The sequence below is a fragment of the Rhipicephalus microplus genome, chromosome 1 (genome assembly GCF_043290135.1).
Source record: "Rhipicephalus microplus isolate Deutch F79 chromosome 1, USDA_Rmic, whole genome shotgun sequence".
Lineage (NCBI taxonomy): Eukaryota > Metazoa > Arthropoda > Arachnida > Ixodida > Ixodidae > Rhipicephalus > Rhipicephalus microplus.
In genome coordinates, this window is record NC_134700.1 from 35,143,756 (window position 1) to 35,168,472 (window position 24,717).

The 24,717-nt window shown below is 46.4% G+C and overlaps 1 protein-coding gene across 3 annotated transcripts; it reads right to left on the reverse strand.

Moving 5' to 3' along the window:
* Positions 1 to 4,856: 4,856 nt before the first annotated feature.
* LOC142814755 (uncharacterized) lies at positions 4,857 to 8,725 on the reverse strand. Of its 3 annotated transcripts, XM_075894101.1 has the most exons (5): positions 8,137 to 8,725; positions 7,345 to 7,431; positions 7,146 to 7,286; positions 6,884 to 7,037; positions 4,857 to 5,453 (listed from the first exon to the last, which is right to left on the reverse strand). In XM_075894101.1, the coding sequence occupies exons 1-4, from the start codon at positions 8,691 to 8,693 to the stop codon at positions 6,992 to 6,994; spliced, it is 831 nt and encodes a 276-aa protein (XP_075750216.1). In that variant the 5' UTR covers positions 8,694 to 8,725; the 3' UTR covers positions 4,857 to 5,453; positions 6,884 to 6,991. The 3 variants fall into 3 exon arrangements, with proteins under 3 accessions (XP_075750216.1, XP_075750209.1, XP_075750140.1); XM_075894094.1 differs by having other exon boundaries at positions 4,857 to 5,449; positions 6,884 to 7,286; XM_075894025.1 differs by having other exon boundaries at positions 6,884 to 7,286; positions 8,137 to 8,724.
* Between the last annotated feature and the right edge of the window lie 15,992 nt (positions 8,726 to 24,717).

Consider the following 24,717-nt stretch of genomic DNA (forward strand, 5'->3'; position numbering starts at 1 on the left):
TCCTTTTTCCTAAGTAGAATGACAGGAGCTGCCCATGGACTACACGATTCCTGTATGACGCCCTTCTTTAGCATGTCTTCAACTTGCTCAGTGATGGCTTTCCTTTCAGAAGGCGATACACGATAGGGCTTCTGGCGTATTTTTGGTGCTTGGCCTGTATAGATGCGGTGTTGCGTACGTAAAGACAGTGGCGTAACGGTAGACGTCTCGTCTTGGGCAAAGTCAAAGACTGAGGAGTAGCGTGCAATCACCTCCCGCAGCAGCGATCGTTCAATTGATGGAAGTGACTTGTTAATCATGCGGTCAATGCTGGCAGAATAGTCGGGGTACGAGAAGGCGTGGGGTTTCTTTACATCCACCGACAGTTGGAGTGACCGTATGGTAAGAGTACTTTGCTCTTGAAAGCTTGCCAATTTAAGTCCTGCAGGCAGATATATAGGCTGCGCGGAAACGTTCACAGTCTACAAATCGGCACAACCATCGAAAGTGAGCACGAGACAATGAGGCACAATAACGTTTTTCTTAAGTGCGTTACTGAATTTCGGCTCGGCTAAACCGTAGTAAGAACCCGCACAAGAACGCGAAGAGTTTACACGCACAAACATTGCGGTATGTGGGGCCAAGCAGACGTCTTCAGACACGGAAAATACTTCCAAGCAGTCATCAACGGTATCTTTCGTCAATGAAGACGGCAACACGGGACGAAAAATAATCCCACCATTACCACAATCTAGAGAAAAAATCTATACCTAGAATGACGTCATGGGTCGCTCGTGCAAGCACCATTAGTTCAGCTCGAAACGTTTGATTTCCTACAGAAAGTAAAACAGAACAAACTCCAACCGGGCTCAACGTTTCTCCCCCTACGCCGCGGAACGTAGCACTCCGATTACAAGCAAACATTATTTTCGTCCCAAGCCGATTTTTAAAAGACATCCTCATTATGCAAACGGCAACACCGGTATCAACTAGTGCAACAGTACTCACATTGTCTACAAAAACACTCACTTTGTTCTCAACCATTACAACGCAAGGGGGTCTTGCGGAAGATGATTTTGCGGCCTCGCCCCCATTGGTCGCGCCAGTTAGTTTCCCAGTGGTGGTGGCGTCCCCGAGCGGCGACGCGGATACGGGGATCGCTGTTGGCGTGCGGGTGGTGGGGTAACGCTGCGGTCGGAGCAAGGCGAGTCAGCACGTGCTGCGTGTTGCCGTTGGAAACAGCCCTGAAATGGTCGAGATTCGCCAGAAAGTACATTGGGCGTGTACACGTTGAATCGTGGAGCTCGCTGCTGGCGACGGTAGCAGTACCTAGCGATGTGTCCAGGTAGCCCGCAGTTGTAGCAAGTACGGGTGTCGCGTCTAGTCGTCCCCGGCGAGGTAGACCTCGTCAATTGATAAAAGCCGGGCGATGGTGGCCGAGGAGTAAATCGCTGTGATGCAGCTTGCCTGCGTTCCTGGTTTTCGAGTGGTCATTCACTCCTTCGTTCGAACCGATCGGTGGAATTCGGGTGAGGCTCAAAGTTGCTCTGTCGCATCCGAAGTACCAGTGGTTCATGGGGCCGTTGGTCGAATGCACACTGATGGCAGACACCAGCGGTGTCCACAGCTTGCAGTTGAGCAAGTTCTTCCTTAACCACTCACCTTATAGGAGAAGAGATGTCGTCCTGCGATGGAAGGTTGACACTTGCAATCGTGAGCACATTCTCAAGACGTCCAAATTTTGGTAGGACTCCCCTCCTCTTTAGCGCTTCAAACGCTCGGCAGTGTCTCCTTAGGTTGGAAGGTGTGTGTAAGTCTTTCTTAGTGATAAGAAAAATGTACACGTCTTCGACGATTCCCTTGAGCAGATGACCTACCTTATCTTCGTCACACATGGTCGTACTCACGATTCCAGAAAGCTTGAAGACGGCCTCGATGTAGATGGTGCATGTTTCGCCAGGTAACTGAGCAAGTTCTTCCTTAACCACTCGTCTTATAAAAGAAGACATGTCGTCCTGCAATGGAAGGTTGACACTTGCAATCGTGGGCACATTCACAAGACGTCCAAATTTCGGTAGGACTCTCCTCCTCTTTAGCGCTTCAAACGCTCGGCAGTGTCTCCTTAGGTCGGAAGGTGTGTGTAAGTCTTTCTTAGTGATAAGAAAATTCTACACGTCTTCCACGATTCCCTTGAGCAGATGACCTACCTTATCTTTGTCACACATGGTCGCACTCACGATTCCGGAAAGCTTCAAGACTGCCTCGATGTAGGTGGTGCATGTTTCGCCAGGTAACTGAGCTCTGCGTGAAAGCGTTTGTTCCGCCTGCTTGACCTTAGCTGTTGAATCACCAAAACACCTCTTCACCTCGTCCACGAAAATGTCCCATGTGGTCAATGCACTCTCATGGTTGTCGAACCAAAGAGACGCGGTGCCGACGAGAAAAAACACCACGTTCTCGATCTGCTTAGCAGTGCTCCAGCGGTTGCTGCGACTCACGGTAGTGCTTGAGCCAGTCGTCAATATCGTCATCCGGCTGCCCCGAAAAGGTCCTCGGCTGACGTTCCGGCATGCGGCAGCGAGCTTGTCCTGGCGAGTGAGCGTGTTGCTCATCAGCAACGAGCTTGTTATGGCCTGCTCCCACGTCCTCCATGTCTGGTAGCTGCGGTGGCAAGCCTGCCAAGCGTCTGCTCCGTCGCAAAATCGGTAGTGCTGGGTCGTCCAGATCGATGAACCCGGCACCTTCCACCAAACTGTTACAAGTGACAGAGTTTATTTAAAGATGAGGTGAAATGGCGTTGTGAAAGAGCAGCGTACTTCTGAGACAGGCCTAGAACGCTTCACCCAACCACACAGTCCAAGCGCCGCTCCACTACTCTTCTTCTTCTTCCGCGCCCCGTAGGCTCGCGCATCTTCGTTTCAATATATATGAACCGTCTGTTGCCCAGCGAAGGTTTGCAGTGGTAATTTTATCCTCGTAAGTCACTCTCATCACAAAGCGCGAAGAATCACTTCCTTCGTAGACGCCGATGGGTGCGGTGTTATAGTACGCCATCTTCAGCGTGATCTTATCAACAATGTTACAGGCAATCGAAATGCTGACCACGTATTATTTATTTTATTTATTTCAATATACTGCGCACGCGTTTTTTACTCACACTTACGTTTCAATCGATTTTCAACTACAAAGCCTATCTAGAGTGCTCAGCGCAAACTGCGCCTAGTTGTTATAGAAGCTTAACATTATAGTAGATCGTTTTGTTGAAACTGCCTCCACTTCACGGACATTACAGATTATTCTAGAACCTACGCGGCTGCTATCGATAACGCTCGAACGTTCGACGCCACGTGTATAAATGCTGACACGCTGCACCGCTTGTCAGTTGATCGCTGGTTGGTGCTCTGTTCGCCGCTATCAGTGTCCGTGTGTTGCTGTAATCTAATCTTCAGTTTCAAGTTCGGCCGAATAAATAGTTTCATCTCAACATTGAGTGCGTTTCTTTCGTCCGCAATATGGCCCTGTGACATCTGTGGTGCAATTATATACAAATTCCAAATCCGGATGGAGGCGGTCTGTCGGTGACGTCAAAAAATGGGCGGTCCGCAGCGGTCGCGAGGACGAAGGGAAGTGAACAGCCAATGAGCGAAATGAAGCCTCGCGTCATCATTTTGACGTGGACTTGGGGACCGTATAGCAAAGTGAAAAGTGTTTGTAACGTGTTGAAAAATGTTTAACTACTATTGATCATTATCAAATTGTGTTGGCACAAGTTTTCAAACGTTTATTAAGGAATACGGCACAATATAAACGTAATTTTTTCGTTATTGTTTTGAAATAAAGCTAAATTTAGCGGGACGGTACGTGGTGGCGCTAAGTACAACCTCGTTTAAAGCAATTACTGCTTTCATATCTCCCCCACTATACAAACCTAAACGGCGCAACTTTCGAAGTTGTTGGCTCAGTCGAGCGCAATCGTAGCGGAGGTCAACTGTTCCAGTAGTCAACAGCAGCAGCGGCTCATCGGCGTTATTCGAGGCTCAGCGGGTGCTGGTGCTCGCCTTTATGGACGAACATCCCCAGCTCGTGGCGAGTGCCATCGAGCTGCGGCACGGCGTCACCATCACCGACCGGTGGCGGCTGTGGCAAGAGCTCAGCGACGCGCTGAACCATGAAGTGCCTGCGCAGGAATGGCAGGCTTGGTGGCGCAGGCCGGTGCACGAGGCCCGCCGTGACACCGCCGCCATCGGAGACGCACAAACGTGAGTGACCGTCGAATGGCACGGGCAATTTGTTCTGTGACATTAGTGTATATTTTCAGGGGCACTGGAGGGGGTTGGCTGCCTGGCTTCCGCGGCCGGGTTCTACAGTTGACCGGGATGACACGCTTCAGTGGCGTTTTTGGTCTCACCTATCAACAGGTAAGCACTCTGCCGCCGCAGTATCACGGGTTCCTGAGCGGTACCATGACAGAGATACCATGATATCTGAAGGGGTGCCTTTAGCGGAACCTTGTTAAACGGGAATAAAGCGCACGAGAAAGTAATCAAAAGTGGGTAGGTTTAACTAAAATCTCAGTTTGCAGCCCTTGCAGTACAAGGGGTATTAATTTATCATAAAACACGCAATGACTGCAGGCAAGTGCATGCACTAAAATGGTAATACATGACATCAATGACCACTGAATAGCTGCAGAACATTTCCGCAGATGTTTAGTACTTAAGGTTGCAAAATAGCCAGAGTAAGGAATACCCACTTTCTGAAAGATCATACTTACTACACTTTCCAGCAGGCGAATGTTCCCACTGCTGCAGTGGAAATGGATGTGGAGGCCACTGAAGCGGCTGTAGATGGCAGTGACACAGTAACACGCAAGCATCTCAGAACTTAGTGCTTTATTGAGTGCAGGACTGGAACCTTGAGCAGGGCGACAAGGTGCTCAAGGTGAGTAGACCCTTTGTTTACATTTTACATAAGGGGCATAAGCATTCTCCATGTTCTATTATGATGACTGAAACCAACTTGGGCTGTAAACAAGAACCATGCATTGTATTGAAGGCATGGTATCGGGTATTTGCAATGATAAACTGCCGGGCAAAAGGTTGGTTAGCCCTGGGGCTCTTTCATGGTGAGAGATGCATTTGAGGACATTAATAAAGAGCAGTTTCAACAAATGTTTGTAGGTCCGCACGAGGAGGGCATAGCTTGTACACAAAGCTTCCCACTTTCAAAGGATGCCATCAGGCCAGTTGATCTTCAACTGAAGGGAAATTGTTGTGCCCGTTGCAATTCTTGGCAGCAGGAGCAGCTTCCAGCCACGAGATGGTTAAGGGTTTACCGGCAGCTCACTTAAACATTTACACCATGACGATTTATCGCAGGTGCTGTGGGAGATGAAAAATCAACCACCCGAATCGCTTCTGCAGCACGGCGTGTGGCAGCGGTGCAGGAGGGCACTGGCCATGGCTGAGGGCTTTCTGCGAGAAAGGGATACGTAGTTTAGTTTAATTTTTCGTCATGTGTTCAATGTTTTTTCTTGTCATCATTCATTAATGATTTGTCGGTTTCAATGTGTTTAGGGGCTGCTGTTCATGTTCAATTTTATATGCTTCGGGAGACATATACATAGTTTAGTTTGTTTTTCGCCATGTTTTCGACTTTTTATTATTCATAATTGGTTTAGTGTTTTTGATATGTTTACGTGTTGCTGTTCATGTTCCATTTTATTCGTTTTTTGTTTGCATTTAGTACATATTACTAGATTTAGGTTAGCATTTACTTTGTACAAGGAGTGCAGCATTTTTTATGTTCGATATATGCATTTCTCAATGTATGTTCGAGCTGTTCTAGTGGCAGTGTTTTTTACCCACATTTCAAAGGTGTCTAGTCATTCACACGGAGACCACGAGTGTATAGTTGACATTTTCTGTTAATATTTCTGTGATATTTGTATTGTCCCACTGTGTTTTCTAGCTCACTGTGATTTTTATTCAGCATTACCACAAAGTGTAGTAATGTGATATCTTTTTGCATCACACTGTTTTGCAGTTCACTGTGATATTTTCATTTCAGCACAATGAGGCTAAGACGCAACAACTACATTCTGAATCTTGTTTGGGAGTGCTAAGCTAGTAAGTGGTCATCTCGCACAGTTTCACAAAGGAAAATGGTCATCACAGCAACATGCCAGCGATTGATTTCATCTAGTTTTCATTGTAAACGACTCTTTGCGGGAATAAATTTCGAACGTGGTATGGTTTGGGAGCCGCGAGATGGCTGAGCGAATTATTCATGCTGTATGTTATCAAAACAACTCGCCTGTTGTTTGCCGCCTTGATTTGCTTATTTTTTTGCGTTGCAGCATGACTGCAGTCGTGAATTCAAATTAAATGTTATTTTAACATTCACACAATGTTTAGGACAATGACCAAAAAAACAGCACAACTTGACGAGCACAATTGCTCGTCAAGCCTGGCGTGCACAATTGAATGCTTGTAGTCAGTCACTATAAGAAGATATGGACTTATGTATCATGTGTTCATACAACATGTTACTAATGGAATCTCGATTTTTATGCGTTCTGGTGAAAAGAATTTTGAGACGTTGCTGCATTGTTCGCCCAATTTTGTGATAGCAACATTCAGCACAGAGTGCCGCTCATATATGCTTGCTCCAATCTAGTCTGTTGTGACTGTGATCGCTAATATGGAAAAGGGTGTTTCTGTTGCATATTTCATGTGCCATTTAAAGAAAATGCAGCAATTTGACATTGCCACCTTGCTTCATATTGAAGCACAAGTAAGTACTTTGTGTATTCAAATGTGGCAAACACAGCCCTTTCATGTCTAGATGCACTAGAATCAGTGTAAATAAATTATGTGTGGGATATAAAAACATGAGAACTCACCGTTCCTGTGTACTTCAAAAAAGGTCCAAGACAGCGCTGCTGCCGTCTCTGAGCAGCACGTTGCGTGGTGTGAGCATATGGCTCCCCCTTGGCTCTCCATCGTCATCCTCAGCTGGTGGCATGTCCACGACATACTCGTCCAAGGTCCAGTCGCCTGCATGCAACGCAATGTTGTGGAGAGCAAAGCAAGCATAGATGATTTGCGCTGCCTGATCGGGGTTGTAGAGCATCGTTCGAAAGTGCTGCAAGCAGGGGAACTTGCTTTTCAACACGGCGATACACCTTTACACAACATTGTGCATGGATGCGTGCTCCTTGTTGTATTGGCCTTCGGAAGTGTTGCACGGTTGACTGCCAAGGACTGGAATTAGGAGCCTTGGCTTGAGGGGATAGCCTGCGTCTCCTGCAATGCAAGCATAAAAGCTGAGTGCTCTGCCCAGATAGTACACATTAATACTTACCAAGCAGATATTCGCCAGGCCGCAGATGTGCAGCTAGGCGTGCACGCAGTGGGTTGTGTTCCCACACCCAGGAGTCGTGGCACGAATCTGGGAATCATGGGTCTATGACAATTATGCGCAGCCATGCTTTGCTCATCTGCGATGAGGAGCGATATAAAATAGTACTGCATTTATACTCAGAATAAATCCCTTTTTTCTACGCATATGCAGGAAACAATGTGTACTAGTACAGTCATTGGTACAAGCAGCTTCACTTAGAAGGAAACACAGGGTGTAGCACACTGAGGAGGGGGGAGGGTGGGGGCAACGACCCCACCTCTGCTGTACACATGGCTACGACTTCCACTGAATGATCGATAAGTGAAAAGCTACGCGTTGCTCTTGGGAAAGAACACTCGTAAATACCAAAGCCAGCTCGTGCGATTGTGATTGTAAGCACTCTCGTGTTGGAAATACTTCCCTGTCGTGTATATACTTCTGCTACGTCTGCTGCCCATATTACCGATTACCTCTAAAATGCACAATTCAAGTGCGTATGCATGCCAGTGCAAAAACGGCAACTGGCTCACGCACAAAACACTTGTCACTTATTATTACCGAGGTCTTGCGAGCCACCATCTAGCTCGCACCCAATTCCCTGCAGGTTCTTTTTCATTCGTTGCATTATTACTTTTTCCAGCTTTGGCGTCACAACTGAACAATTGCTCCGAAGGGCGAGTAATAAACGATCCTAACAGTACCTACGATCATGACGTTCAGGACATAATAGCCCCTTCTGGACATGAAGCTCACCGTGTCGTCTGTCTGAATCCCTCTGGCTTGCGAATGGTGACCAACGTGCCATCGGCACACGCCAGCACCCCTGGGATGCAACCGCGTAGCACAAACTCCTCCTTTGCCTCATCCTTAGCAGCTGTTGTCAGTAGGAAGTCCGCCACCATTTTTCTAGCAGCCACGGTAATGATCGCCTCCGTCACCTCGTGGATGGTGTTGCTCACCGCCGGCTGAGACATGCCGATGTGTTCCTCGCGACCAATGCTCTTCTGGAAGCTACCGGTGGCGAAAAATCGCAACGCGCACAACACCTTTCTCTCTGTGGAAAGGCCACTGGCTCGCTGGCATCCGATGATAGGGTCAAGTTCGTCACACAAGCTACGCACTGTTCGTTTGGACAGACGAAAACATTGCCGGAACTCTTCTTCGCTGAACTCTTCAAATGCATCTTTTACCTCGCGTCGTCGCCTCTGCTCGGTTAAAGCTATCGCACAGGCAAGGCGAAGTACCGTGTCAGTGGGAAACGCCATGTTGTCTAAGTGCCCCGGTGCCGAAAAGTCGCGCAATTTTTCCATTTCAATCCAATCCAGGCCACCTTCCAGCCATTTCAATCCATCTGGTTGCTTTCGGACAGTCTCTCCGACCGTTCCTTCGCCTTTCTCCGAAAACCGAAAAAAAAAAGTGACGTGACACCCCAGTCCACGTCACTCATAACGTCACAGCATTCGTCACAGCTTGTATGGGCCAATCGCGTGCGACTCAATGGAAGAGACCACCTTTGTCCGGATTTGGAACTTTTACATAATTGCGCCACTGGTGGAGTGGCTGGTTGGGTTCCAGAATAATCTGCAATATCCGATTAGTGTGCGCAATCTTAACGAATCGGTGTACTTTATTCGTGAACCTTCTTATGTGATTGTTAAAAAGAAAAGAAGAAAAAAGTGAGCCCCGTAAATGTCTGCATCGGAGTGCGACACCTGAGCAGTAGCTCACGAGGAATGGGAGTAAGGAGGGATTAAAAGAATAGGATTAAAATTTAAATAGATGGAGAGAGGAGGAAGAGAGCGAGGCACAGGGACAGCGAACGACAGAAAAAGACGGAAGTAAAAAAGAGGTAGTAAAGATGAGCACGGTCGGAGGAGTCCGAGGATGGGGCACCACACAGCGAGAGCTCTTTTTGCCGGCAGGAGATGGTGTAGGGCGAGCTAGTCGGTCAGAGCTGCGCTGTCGTCGGTGATCGCGGGGGCACAACCGGTCGGCACGAAATCTATAGAGCGAGTTGTAAACCTTGAAGAACAAATAGGCGCAGTTTGCACTGAGCATTTAGGGCAGGCTTTGTCGTCGAGAACCGAATGAAACATAAGTGTAAGTAAGAGACGCGCGTGGCATTTCTTTTACGGCAGGCCCTTAAATGTGGTGAATGACTACCACGCCTTGTGTTTTTCTAGCTAACTTGAACCCTCCGGGTCGCCTCGTGCGGTGGAGTCTGAGACTTCAGCAATTTGTCGTTGCCGACGTTTACAAGCGTGGAAGAAAACACCCTGACGCCGACCTTTTCTCTCGTGCCCCCGTCGAACCACCTACCCCGGACGACCCTAATTCTCAGAAAACATAAGTGCCGACCACTACGCCGAGCGACAACGAGCTGACTGGGAACCGGAGCCTTTTGAAATTTCTCAAGGGTAACAGCACCACTTATCTGAAGGTATTCAAAAGACGACTCGCGTCATTCTTCCTGCAAGATGTAGTTTTCCCAAAAAAACTTCTCGCCCCGTCGATATTCTTGTCATGCCTTTCGCATTGCGGCCAAAAGTACTGCAGGCCCCGCACGACGACCCCATGGCCGGACACCTCCGTTTTTCCGCACGCTCGCAAGAATGCAGAAAACTTATTGCTGGCCTCGCCTTGCTTCCGACGTTGCTCGTTACGAGTAAAGCTGCCGAGATTCCTTGTCTGATAATACCTAATTAGTGCTGTTATTGCTTGTTTTATCCAAAAGTGTCTAAACATACCTGACATATGCTATCGCTTGATCTTCGTATGCACGTGGGTCGTCTTTGTTTTATTGTGCGTAAAATTGTGTTTCAGACACGCATAAATCCACGCTAGCGTTCTTAATGATACTCAGAGCGGTCTTTTTTCTATCATATTTTTGCGTACGTGTTGGTGCCAGTGTCAACCAGAGGACCCTTCCTGATATAGAAGAGGTTGAAGTGTCTCAGGCTAAGAACCGATTGTGCCGCACTTGCGCCAGGATAAAAGGGGCAAACAAACAAACACTTTCCTACGGTGTCTGCAACTGGAACTTCAACTCTACACGTATCACTTTGGTGCAAGTGCTGGATGCGTCTCTACGGAAGCGGGAGCTGGATCTCCACAGCGGACGTCACATTGGTTCCGCTGATATGGCTAACTACAGTGTACCGGTCGCTCGGGCACCAATGCAATACGTCATGCCTCCGCAACGTGACCCGAGAGTTTTCACCGGCACTGGCAAGGTCGACGTCGATGAGTGGCTGTTGATGTACCAGCGCGTCGCCAACAGTTACAGGTGGGACCCAACACTTACACTGGCGAACGTAATAAGGCGTAGTTTGAGACGCACGAAGCCGAACTCACAAGTTGGGACATCTGCAAATAGAGGCTTCAAGATCTTTTCGGGAAACCAATCGGGTGCCAAGCAGAAGCTCAGAAACAGCTCGCGTACCGTGCCCAGACTTCTACCGAATCCTACATTTTTTTTTAGATTCAGGATGTTCTGGCGCCTTGCTGAAAAGCCAATAGTCACATGCGGGAAGCAGATAAGGTCAACCACATTATGAAGGGCATCGCCGACTATGTATTCAACTTCTTGTTATCTAAGACCTGCACAACAGTTCTCTGCCTCATCAGAGAGTGCTGCATCTTTGAGCAAGCAAAAGGCAAGCGCATCGTGCAACGCTTCGACCGGCTACCTAATACGACTCCGACCTCGTCCCTGTAACGAACCAGCACCGCTGAATCAAACAGCATCAACAAGCTTGACACCAGCCTTACGTCGCGAACTAGAGGCTATAGCTGCGAGCTCTCATGTTCCCCACAAGCATGACAACTTGACAATCTCGCTCATTCAAGCTATTGTTCAGCAAGAAATTGCGAATATATACATACGATTCGTCGGCAGCCCACGCCCCACCTCGACCACCCCGATCATTGCCTCTGCTACGCCCCGACAGTATATCCTCGAACCAGTACCGGAACCCGTCTGAGTGGCGAACGCCGGATGACAGACCGATCTGCTTAGTGTGCTCCGGATCAGCCATATCTCCCGCCACTGCCATAGCCACTGGAATTCGTCGCCTGACTGTCGCTACGAACGTCCAGCTCGTCCTCAGTTGCCTCACGCCGAATCGTCCTACGCTGACCCTGCCGCTTCTCCTCGGTTCATCACTAGCTGTTCGCTCACTCCGCAGTGCCATCAGTCCCGTTTCCCTACATCTAGGCGACCCCTACCTCCATCCTACCCAGGGCGTTCTTCGGGAAACTAACCAATGCAGCCCCGAGAGGTGAGGCTGCGTTGACGACTCTGACTGCAAAACCTTTGTTGACCCTTGCCCATAAACGAAATATAATCGAAGTTTTTGTTGATCATGTGCCCGTCAAAGCCTTCATCGACACTGCAGCTCAGCTGTCGGTCATGCGCGCCGACCTTCGCAGCCATCTTCGAGAAGTGCTAACGCCCGCTGAATCGCCTGTCCTAAGAGTAGCCAATGGCAGCAGAGCTGCCGTCATGGGTATGTGTACTGCCAGTATCACCATGGCAGACCGCTCAACGTGTTCACTGTGCTTGCCGAGTGTCTTCACGAGGTGATCCTCGGAATGGACTTTTTTACTGTTCATTCTGCGCTTATTGACTCTTAAACCGGTATTATGAGGCTTGAACTACCCCGGTGCTATACCGACGCCTGCGCCGATGTGCAGCTCCGACTTCACTCCACTGGCTTTGTTCGGCTGCAACCTTGCGCTGCGACCTATGTCCCTAAGTCACCGTGCCCACCACTCCAGGATTGTACTTACGTCGAGTCTCCATTTTACGCTGTCACACTAGAACGTCAAATAGCTATCCCTAGTTCCGTCATTACGCTCACCAACAACCGTGCGTGGCTTCCTCTCCTGAACTCTGGCTCGTCACCGCAAGCTCCTTCTGAGGGCGTATCTCTTGCTGTGTTGTCTCTTTTGGACGAATCTGGAGTATGTGAACTACGCTATGAACAACCATCTATGTTTGCTCAGCCTCTGGCTCCGACAACGCCATCTAACGAGAAGTTCAACAAAATGATAGCGCCTGACCTACGGCCACCTTACGCTGACGCACTTCGTCGCGTTTTGAAGTCCTACGAAGACACATTTGATTTTGACAACCGCCTGCTAGGTCGAACACACATCGCTAATGATCTGATTCACACTGGTGGCGCTCCGCCCATCTATAGGCGTCTCTGTCGTGTGTCGGCGGCAGAACATCACGTCATACGAACCGAGGTCGAGAAAATGCTGTCCGGCTTCCTCCTCCAAGCCCTCTTCCAGATCATGGTGTTACGACTGGCAGAGCAAGGACATAGCCCTGCAAGAGACAGTTATCGGTGAGCTCTGCTAATGTGATCCGCGTTCTTCAGCAACCCAAGAGGCATCCGTGTGTGCCACATCGAACACGCATCGGCGTCGCTGAGACGCGCAATCAGTGTTGGACAAGGAGCGAGTGCACGAACGAGGGGTATAAAAGGCGTGTCGCGTGTGCGGTCGGCGCTCTCTATCCGGCCTTCGCTTGGACCTGTCGTGTCTCATGTAAAGGCACGTCTCGACGACTAGTCTATTGAACTGCTGTAAATGTGTTAATAAACCCTGTGCTTTGTCATAAAGAAGCCTCGCAAGGGAGTGAGAGAGAGAAGAAACTCTATTCAAGTGTCCTGCTGGGGTCAAAGGTGGCGGGGGGGGCGGGAGACGGGCCCCTCTGTAACCCCCTTCCTCAGGCGGTGGCCAGGCCTTGAATCCTGGCGGCGTCTTCGGCCAGCCGGACAGCCCAGAGCTGGTCCTCAGGGCACGTGCTGAGCAGCAAAGCCCCCCACTTCCCACTGCTCGGCCGGGGTGATTGTGAATATCGGGTTCGTGCTGTGTTTAACTAAGTGAGTAGCTTCGGGGCAGGCTCATATAATATGGTCGAGCTCAGTGTTAGGTGCACCGCACGTTTTGCATTGTTGTGTGTGAATAGCGAGATAAATACGGCTGTACAGTGACGGACAGGGGAAAGTGCGTGTCTGTAATAGACGCCAGGTAGTGAACTTCTGCATACCAAGACACTTGTCTGGTGGTGGGTATTTAAGTCTGGCTTTGCGCTAAAACATTAGGATTTCTCTAAAGGTAACCATTCTGACCCTTGCATTGTCGCGAAACGAGGAGAACATCATCTCTCGCTCAGCCGCGTCAGATCGTGAGGGGTGGTGCTCTGTTGGATGACGCGCCCGGTGGACGAGAGCTCGGGCGGCGTCATGAACGCGTTCGTTCCCCGCGAGCCCCAAGTGGCCAGGAGTCCAGATGATCTCAACGCGGCGACGACGTAACAGAGGTGTACTTGTGAGAATTCGGAGCGCCGGTTGGGAGATCAAACTTTTGGTGAAGTTGCGGATGGCAGTCTTGGAGTCGCTGATGATGCAGGATGCTTGGGTTGAAGCGTAGACGAGAGCGATGGCTGCTTCTTCGCCTTCTTCGGGTTTGTTTGCGCGAATGGTGCCAGTTGCGGTAGTTATGTACTGCGGCCCGGTGGCGACAGCGAGGGCCACGGCCCGGTGCGTAGGATATTCCGCTGCGTCTACATACGCCACGTACGTGGCTTTCGCGTAACGCTTGCCTAGTTGCTTGGCGCGGTCTGCTCGTCTTTCCGCGTTATATTCAGGGTGCATATTGCGTGGTATGGGGGGAATCACGAAAGTGTCGCGAATGTCCGAAGGAATCGGAGTTTGTGGCCAAACTGGGAGACGTAAGGTATGCCGAGTGCACACTTGAGATGACGTCCTGTAGGAGTTTGGCCTAATCGTTCGTAGTGCGATATACGTTGGGCTTCAATGAATTCGTCTATAGTATTGTGAAGTCCAAAGGTCATTGAGTTTCGCATTGGGCGTAGACATGGGGAGATGCAGCGCACACTTGTAGCAGCGCCTGATAATATGTTTAGTTTTTTCTTGTCGGTGAACGTAAGTTTCATAAATGGAGCAACGTAAAGGATTCTGCTTATTGAGAAGACGGTCACCAGTCGTATGAGATTGGCCTCTTTCATGCCGTGCTGTTTATTGGCGATGCGGGAGATGAGCCTAGCAGTCTGATAGACATGATGGTTTAGTAGTTGCATTGTTTCCGAATTGCCGCCGTTCTGCTGATAGCGGAAGACCAATACGCGAATGGTAGGGACTGTTACCCAGGCAGCACAGAAGGTTGGCCCAATATTGGGGATAGATCGGCATTGCCTGGCCCATGAACGGCCCAGTTTTCACAACGTACCGCCAAGATTGGCTATGCCAGCCAAATAGAACGGCGACGTTGGACCAGCGTTGACAACGTACCCCCAATATTGGTTCTGCCAGCCGAATAGAACGGCTATGTTGGACCAGCATTAACAACATTCCGCCAATGATGGCTGTGCCAGTCTATTAGATTGGTTATATTGGGCCAGCTTTCAGAACTTTCCGCCCATATAGGCTGTGCCGGCCTATTAGAACGGCCACATCGGGCCAGGTTGTACAAGTAGCAGCCAATATGGGCGGAGCCATCCAATAAGACCGGCATCATTGGCCCGCCGTTTGAACGTTATTGCCGGCGTCAGCTGAAAAGTCAACATCACGATGTCATAATATTAGAATATGAGCCAATTTCTGCGTGTGCTGCTTCTTGGCGCTGTTCTGGCCCCAATTCACGCGCCGATTTTTCAAGTTAGAGAGAGAGTAATATATGTGCCGGGCACAATATTAGAACTATCTTTTCGTCAATAAACCATGCCCCGCCGCGACGGTCTAGTGGCTAAGGTACTCGGCTGCTGACCCGCAGGTCGCGTTTGAATCCCGGCTGCGGCGGCTGCATTTCCGATGGAGGCGGAAATGTTGTAGGCCCATGTGCTCAGATTTGGGTGCACGTTAAAGAACCCCAGGTGGTCGAAATTTTCGGAGCCCTCCACTACGGCGTCTCTCATAATAATATGGTGGTTTTGGGACGTTAAACCCCACATATCAATCAATCAATCATTAAACCATGCACAGCTCGTTGAAATGCATAATCGTTGGTTGAAGTTGTGCAAGGTATACTTTTTAAGTGAGAAAAAATTACCGATCAAGTTTCTCTGTCAGACGTGACGTCCGATGCGGTGCTATCCGTACGTATGACGAAGCTGCTGCGGATACCGCTGTCTTACGCGTGCATGTAGACGTCGAATATCTGACGCAAATCTTACGTATCATGTGTCGGGCTAGCTATCTACGCGACCTATTCGAATCTGTTTTGCGTTCACAGCACTGTACGGTTAACGGCACTTGCTGCTGCTTGACGTGTGGGAAGAGCGGGGGTCGTCAGTTGCGTTATGGTGACTGAATCATACAACATATGCAGTTGCCGTGATCTAACACACAGACGCGCGTGCGCACGCACGCACGCGCTATATTCATGCAACGACCACATTAATTCCCAACAACATCGCAGCGAACGGTTGGTAAGGTGTTGCGGAGTGTGTGGGCGTCGTAGGGCACCCTGTCGGTGCCCAGCTCGTTGCGAAGGCGAATTTCGGCGTGGAACGCATCTTTTTTATGTACTTTTTTACGTGTGCCCAAAACGGTAGGCTGCGCGATACGAGAAGTACGACCCACAAAAAAAGAAGAAACGTGAATGCGTAGGGCAAATCGCTAATAACAAAAAAAAAACACGCACGCTCACGCCACTGCAGTGGCGTGAGCGTGCGTGTTTTTTTGTTATCAACGAAGCACATGTGCTTCCATAAAACATGACAGCCAAGAATGATGAAGTATTCATTTACATACAAATTACTATGAGTTGCTGAAACTCACGCAAAAGAACACAATTTTCTTCCTTGGATATTGATCAAGTGCCTTGGAATTATGCTATGTGAATTTGACACATCAACAGTGCATTATGATTCCCACCATAAGGGGCCACAATCTTGGCAAGTAATAGAAGTACTCTTCCCACCTGATGTGCACCTAACGTAAAGAGGCCTTGTTTCTCAAGTTAGCAATATATTATATATATATATATATATATATATATATATATATATATATATATATATATATATATATATATATATATATATATATATATATATATATATATATATATATATATATATATATATATATATATATATATATATATATATATATATATATATATATATATATATATGTAACCACTGGAAAAATATACCAGGTGTAACCAGAAAAAGGTGCACCTGCAGTTTTAAAGTTTAAAAGAAGCAATGACATGCCAACCATCCAAAATAGAACGCCCGAGAAAGGAGCATCAATCAGTATTACAGCAGCTAAAAGCCTGCTAACAGCTGAAGGTAGTCATGCTGCTCTTCCATTCAAGTATAGTGTACACTGAGAAAAGATACTGAAGATACACCATCAGCAAATGACCGAAGCAATACAGACAGAGCTTTCTCTTATAATACAAAAAGTCTTTAGCTGAGGAGGCAAATAAGTCATTGGCACCCAATAAGTGCACAAAAAAAAAAAAGCTGTCGCACGAGGCTGTCAGCGCTTAGACAACACAGGCAAAAATACAGTAGACTGAAGAAGGGAAACCCATAGCAAAAGTTACCATACTCCTGAGTTCTTGCTTTGCGTGCAAATGAAGCTAGCGTGAAGTTGAACACTAGATTAAAGCACCACAATCAAAATCTGGAAGTCAATGCTTTAGGAATAATACAAAGTACTGAAGAAGCATGCAAAGAGCATTCCTGTGAAGGCAAATATAAAAAAAGACTGAAAGCTCTGTGGCCCTGAACAAGACAACACCACAACCAATCGAAGAGCCGTTCGGACACACCAGCAGTTCTGGCAAACACTAAAAAGTCACAAAAACATACCTTTAATGCCTTTTTTACAAGAGAACTTCAAAAGAAATGTGCATACACCAATGCCAGAAGTATCGATGGAAGCTATTACTCATATTCAGCTCTTCATTGAAACACTGACAGAAGATACTTGTACCTGGATGCTTAATTACTTTGGTACAACTCAAGAGCGTCGACGCCAAGTGGCAAAAAAATTATGATGGAAGACTACAATGTGATCAAATGCACACGTCAACCACCAACCAAGGTCCTATGCTAGAGTGAATATCGCAAAAAGTCTTGAACGCCTAATGTCACTGGCTCATACTCAGCGTTCTCAATCAAAATCTTGACCTCCCACACAGCATATTATTTCAACAACCTGCCACCTCTCACCATGTCATGAAACAAGCTCGAGTATACACAAACCCTCCTCACCGTTAGGTAGTTAGATAGCTCCACTAGTGCTTCACTCTCGGAACACATAGACCAGGGCCGTAACTAGACGGGTAGTGAGGAGGTTCTGAGCCCCTGAAGTATTTTCATGCTCTGACTTTTCGTCAACAATAGCTTAATCTGGGCAAGTTGGTTCATCGTGGTTGTGTTCTAGTAACAGTGAGAGAAGTTCAGGAAGAGACAAAAAGGACAGGAAAGAGCGCTGACTGCCAACTAAATTTTATTGAAGGTACTACGCCCACTTTTTTACAGAGTACAAGAACAGTGCTCATGCACAACGACACATGTGAGACCATGATAATATAATCTTAACTGAGAAAAGAATACTCTCTCTCTGAATGGATGAGTGAAGGTATACTGATGCACTGATCCATGGCCTTCCTGACAAGAAAATGCTTTCACAGTCTCTCTTTCATTTCTTGTTCTTGCTCTTTTCAAAAACAGTGTTTTATGAAACATAGAACTGCACTTACATTCTTTACAGTGTATGGCCATGCGACTACCATAGCCATTCTTAACATTTTAAGCATGCTGTCTTGCTCAAACATTGGGGCATTGTCCAGTTTGTCTTATGTTTACGTTTCCACGTGTCAATAGTATCTCATACACAACATTATATTAGCATTCAGTATACCTATTCTCGTGACGAATGGTGAAATAATGGCTATTTCTGTTGCTTTTTAGTACACACACTTTTGAAAACTTGCAAGGGATGGCAAATAACAAGATAAAATCATATCGGCTCGCTATTTTCTTATATTGTGAAACATCTTATGTACGTACGGTATAGCATGCAAAGATCTTTGGTCATTCTGTTTTTATTTTGGTCCTGTTTTGTTTAACTTGACTTTCTGCAGGAGGGTTTAGCACACGGGTGTGATGGTGCTGTTGGGATATCCAGCATCCTTTAGTCTTTTAATCTGGTTTTTAAGGCTTACCTCATCCTTGTGCTCACATGACTTCTAAAGGGTGGCCTCAATGCACGTGGTGGCAATTCCTCTGTGTAAATTGTGTATATGTGTAATTATGTGTTATGATGTACTAAAAAAGATGTCCCAAGAATCAGAATAAGTGACAGTAGTCAAAGTTTTTGTCACTGCCTTTATACAAATACCAGTTTATTTGTTGACTCCTGCAGTATTTTAGGGCCTCTTATATAGATACGATGTTTTCTCACTTTTATTACATTTTTGTATTGATGATGCCATATGCTAAGGAGGTAGAATGTCGTTATGTTCTTTCTGATAACTTCTAGCTTCTGAGCAAAGATAATGTTTCAGAAAAATGAAAAAAGGCTAGCATAATATTAAGACATGGGAAGAAAGCAGAGTTTATCAAAAATGAATGCATTAGTTGGGAATGAGATAAAAAGATGGATGACAGGTCAGTAATGTCAATTAATTTATATTAGGACACACGAAATGTAGCAGAGGGTGGCAGGTGATTAGTTCCAATGAGATCAAGAAATTATCAGCCATAATATGAAATTGGCTCATACAGGACACAGAACATTGATTGGGCTTCCACCCTGCAGTGGACATAATATAGGCTTAACGCTAACAATGAGCAAAGCCTGTGAAATTAATGCTCCATGAAATGAGCAGTATTGCACAGATTGCTGTGCTAGACTTCCCATTTTGCATGTTTTTACCAGCTTATCCTGCTCGCTGTTCAGACACAAAGCTTCACCAGAAAAACAATGTTATACTTGGTGAGGATAATGCCAGTGAATCCAGTGTTTTATCTACACCTTTCCTTGCTTAAGTCCTCCTCCAAACTATACGATTTTTCTTGGAAATGTTCTGCTTACAGCACACCAACCGATCAAGTGAAACAACTTTATTGGGGTCCTGCAAGACGTGCCCTAGTATGCAATCACCATTTCACCAGTATGTTACAACATACTGGTGGTAAAAATATACTCTGGCAGGGTACAGAAGTGCATGCACTGAGCTAGCTTGTGCAGCACGGTCAATCCCAGAAAGCTGAACTTATGTTTGGTACAGAATTTTGTAACCACACGATGCTTGCACAGATTAAATGTGGTCCCACATAGCAACTTTTGAGCTTTTTTATGAAATGATCTCGCAGTATCTGAAAACATTTGTTTTTTTGTTTACTTCATAGTTCCCAGTGAAATATTTCTCTTGTTCCTCGCATTGAATAATGGCATTTGGTGTGACTAAGGTGTTCCTAATGCCTCACTATGAGATCAAAAAAATGATTCTCCTTGAAATTGCTTCACAAGCATTTCCTAAGATATTGAATGACACTGCTTGCACAAGTACAAACATTTGCTAGTTTTATTGAGGGTTGATGATAAAGGGAATCAGTTGGTGCATCCAAGCCGGACAGAGATTGACTGGCCCTGAAAAGGGCCGTTTAGTTATATATCTTGCAGCTTGTTCCAGGTAGACAGGGCTTCATTCTGTAGAAATGGTAACTCATCACACTGGTTCCCCAGCATGAAGAACATAACTTGATGCTAACACTGACTCAGATGTTCTGAAATGTCATAGAGGGTACATGAAGGCTCGGTACATGAAGGTTGCAGTTATACTAACTGTACAGTCAGCATGCTTGTGTGATATGTGCATAGCTGCATCAAAGCCACGTGTGAGAATTGCGTGAACAGCTGAAAATCTCAATGGCAGCATAGCTTAAGAAGTCTGTCATCCCTTTTTTGCCAGTTTCCAATATCATCCTTCCCTTTTCTTGCATCTTCTTTCAATATATCTGGGGTTTTGATTCCCAAAACCACGATATATTAATGAGAAGCAAATTTTGAACATCTGGTGTTCTTTAACATCTTCACTTGTTTGCAGCGCAACACCAGAAACACAGGACAGGGAAGGAGCAAAAGAGAAAGAAAAGACGGCGCCGACTCTGAAAAAGACGGCACTGACATCATGACACGCACATGTCGTGATGTAAGCTGCCCAAAGAGTGGCCTCCCATGAGAATAGTGAAGAATTGGGAATAGGATCTACCAGTAAGGGCTTTGTGTGCAATTCACAAACAGTGAAAAAGATCCACCAGGGGTGAACCACAGGTACATGGTGCACTCTGGTTGAGAAAGAGCAGAGTAAAACAGATGTACCAGACAGGAGATTATAAATGGTTTTGTCTGGAGCTGGTGCCAGACCGAGCTCTGATTAAGCGTAAGGGAGTATTGAGCGCCAGGCCAATCTGATCCCATTCCTGTGATGGGGTGCAATATGATGACAGGTGCGAATTCCATTTTCTCTTTTTTCCATGGGTTTAGGGAAATAATTTTTCAGGGATCAGATGAAAATACCTCCAACATACATAATAACATGCTTATTCTTGGGCGTAGTCATGCCTAGCCACCAGATTGGGAGAAAAAGGAATGTTTGCCGAAATGTGCGATAAAGTGTTTGGTGCTACGCCTTGACGGAAGTATTGTTAGGTGCTTTGGAAATCGGTACGCCATTTCTGTAATCGTTAAATATGCAACTGCATGTGCCACTGCTAGGGATAGCGTGACACTCCCAGCCATTTCGGGGTAAGCCCTTTTAATCTACATGAAGATGTTAATAAGCCCGTTCTCCATCACAGCAGTAGCTGTGGCCATTCCTTCAACTAGGCCTACTGCGGCGCCAACTAAACGTCTGCATGAATTTAGCGCTAGTACCGTACATAATAATCAGCACGTGCCTTGGGTTCACTTCGATGGTGTTGTGAATTCATCTTGCGTGACAATGGTTTAAGTTGCATGCGTGCCTTAATCATTATTGCAATAGGAGACTGGAGACCATGATTTATCGTCACGCATGGTGTTGCTTAGCTCGGTCCTCAGTGTTCGAAGCAGGTTCCGCCTTGTGAGTGCATGAGAGAGGCACAAGAGTTGATTTCTGCTCTGTGTTTCTATAATTCCCTAGCCTGTATTATACAGGAAGCGGATAGTGCTGGTGTGCGTCAGCTGCCTCGGTGCGCTCTCAACCGCCTGCCTGGTAAGACTGATAGCTCATTCTATCAGCGCCTTGTCGTACTCCCTCCTCACACTTCGACATGTCCTCCACTTGGAGGACATGATGACGGAACAAGATGATACGAAGCCCAAAACCGCAATGTTTGCAAGCCACAACCTGAGCAAACAATTCAACGGTGAGGCCAGAAAATCTACCTGACTAGGCCTGGAGCAACAAGCCAGAGAGCATATTCTTGGCTGGATAGATGGATGGATGTGGCTGTACCCTTTAGATCGGGCGGCGGCTAACGTCACCTAGCCGTAATGCTTAGTGAACTAACCACTAGATTTTTTTTTTCCCCTTTAAATAGTAAAGTTGGACGGGTACTTTGAAGTGAAGGGTTTAATTTTCAATCGTGCCTTGACTTGAGCCACCAATCAGATAACCTCCTTCTAGTTAAGTCTACCCGCTTAAAGTCTATTTTGCCCTCCCTGTCCTAAACACCAGTGCTTTAAGAAACTCTGCGCCATCATCTTGAACTATAAGGTGAAGCCCTTTACAGAGCATTGTCAAGTGTTCGGCAGTTTTTTCTTTCTCTTCGCACGCACTGCATATTGTGTCTACCTCTTCATATTTGGCCCGATATGTCTTGGTTCGCAATACTCCCGTCCTGGCCTCAAACAGTAGAGAACTACCCTGAGTATTATCATAGATTCTTTCTTTGGCAATTTCCTGCTTAAAAGTTCGATAGATCTCTAGTGCGGACTTCTTAATCATGCCAATTCTCCACATGTCAGTCTCCGTTTCCTGCAGTTCCTTTTTAACCGATAGTTCTTTCTGGTTTGGCCACCTGCTGCTTTCTAAGTATTTACCAGTAAATTTCCTGGTTCGCTTCCTCCATTTTGTATTGACATTCTTCATGTACAAATAGCTGAAAACCTTCATAGCCCAACGCTCCTCCCCCATTTCTCTCAATCGCTTCTCAAATTTTATCTTGCTGCTAGCTTCTCTGCCATCAAATGATGTCCATCCCATACCACCTTGCACTCCCTGGTTTGGTGTATTCCCGTGAGCTCCTAAAGCAAGCCTACATATTCCACGTTGCCTAATTTCTAATCTTGCTTGAACTTCTGACCTCATGCACAAGACCGCATTGCCGAACGTCAGCCCAGGAACCATGACCCCTTTCCATATTCCTCTCACAACATTATACCTATTGTAATTCCACAGTGCCCTATTTTTCATCACTGCTGCATTCCTGTTATCTTTAGTCGTCACGCATATTTCGTGTTCCCTCAGGTACTCGGTCCCATTGCTTATCCATATGCCCAGTTATTTGTATTTATCTGTTATTTCTAGCGTGACTTCCTGTGTTCTAAGCTCACTACCTTTGTTATCATTAAAAATCATGACTACTGATTTTTCCTAACTGAATCTAAAATCTAACCTATCTCCCTCATTACCGCAGATGTCCATCCACCTCTGCAAATCTTTCTTGTTGTCGGCCATTAGCACTATATCATCTGCGCAGGTTAATACTGGTAGTGCCTGATCAATGAGTTTTCCTTGTTTGACTAAAGAGAGGTTGAAGCCAAGTCCCCTTGCCTTTAATCCTTGTAGGTACATCATGAATAAGAAGGGTGACAGTGGGCACGCCTGCCTAAGTCCACGTTTCACCACTGTGGGCTTGGATACCTGTTTTTCCCACTTTAGCTACCTTGTTAGTTTTATAGATTTCCGTTAAACGATTAGTGACTCCATCTTTTACACCCAGTGTGTCAAGTATTCCCCACAAGTCCTCTTGAACCACGCTATTGTACGCTCCCTTGAATTTCTGCAGGCCGGTAGGAAGCTTCACAGCGCAGCGCCTGATCTTGTGAAACGGCGCAGCCATGCAGGCAGGACATTCAATTCCCTCCCTATTTTTTGTATACTACTGTCCTTGTGTACATCGTAGACCACATAACATTAATGATAGCAAACAGATCATTGATTCGGATAGGCCTGGTGTTTTTATTTAAAATGGAACAACGAGGAAGCTGCTGAAGCTCGTGCCTGTATACAGCTGCTTTATATGGAGATGAAACTTTAACGAAAAAAAAAAAATGTAATGATAAACAGTAGGCTCATAACAAACAACATTTCTCTGAGGTTGCATGGAATATATGTCCCATGCAAGGCTATGCATTGCAGTCCTTACTGCATTAATTATGTACACGTACTGCAGGGCATGCAAGTGTATGCAGACACACGCTGACGAAATGACATTTTTTGCTACATACAAACGTGCACCGCACCAAATAAGACGCACGTGTTTTTATAGTCAGGGAACACTCGTGAATATTGATGAAATCACACAGCTCGCTTACAGTATAAAATAAACACAATTGCGAACAATAAAATTCGACGCTGTTTAAAGAGGCGGACCCAGGTTACGAGGAGAATTATCAGTATGGCATACACACCACGTGTCAAGCTTTTGCAACATCTAAAGAGACTAAATATGGAAAGTTGCCTTTGTAAGTTAACATGACAGTACCAAATGGAGAAGCCACACGAGAGAACAATTCATCGTGGGCTAAAGAATGTGTTTTAAATATTATACACAGCTTTGCAAGATAATATCGACGAGTTTTACTCGTCTAGGTGTGGGAGGTGTAGGCCTGATAAAATGCGATGTTGCTTCAGAGCCTTTCTTTCGTAATGTTGCAATTTTATTCAACTCTTTCAAACGCGGCACCGTAAATTTCTACTGGGTGCTCGAACACGGCAAGCAGGTCGCGGGGCAAAATCTTTGTAACATTTTATTACCGAAACAGCGATACTAGCAATGCTTGAGCTGCACTTGCTGTTTTCTAAATTGTAACTTCCTCAATCTCATCACTGTGATCAGGAAACAGAGAGGAAAAGTACAGCAGTAGTACGTAGAGAAATATTTAATTTCAAGCCCTTAAGCAATATCATCTAAACAAATTGCCAGTTCACTGTTGAATTCTCGATGGAAACAAACAGCTGATCAGGGACGCAAGCTTGGCTTGGCACTGGCTTGGCCGTTCATACAGAGCCAAAAGCCGCTGCAGGAAACTGGATTGCGGATCGTATTGAGACAAAATATTTTAT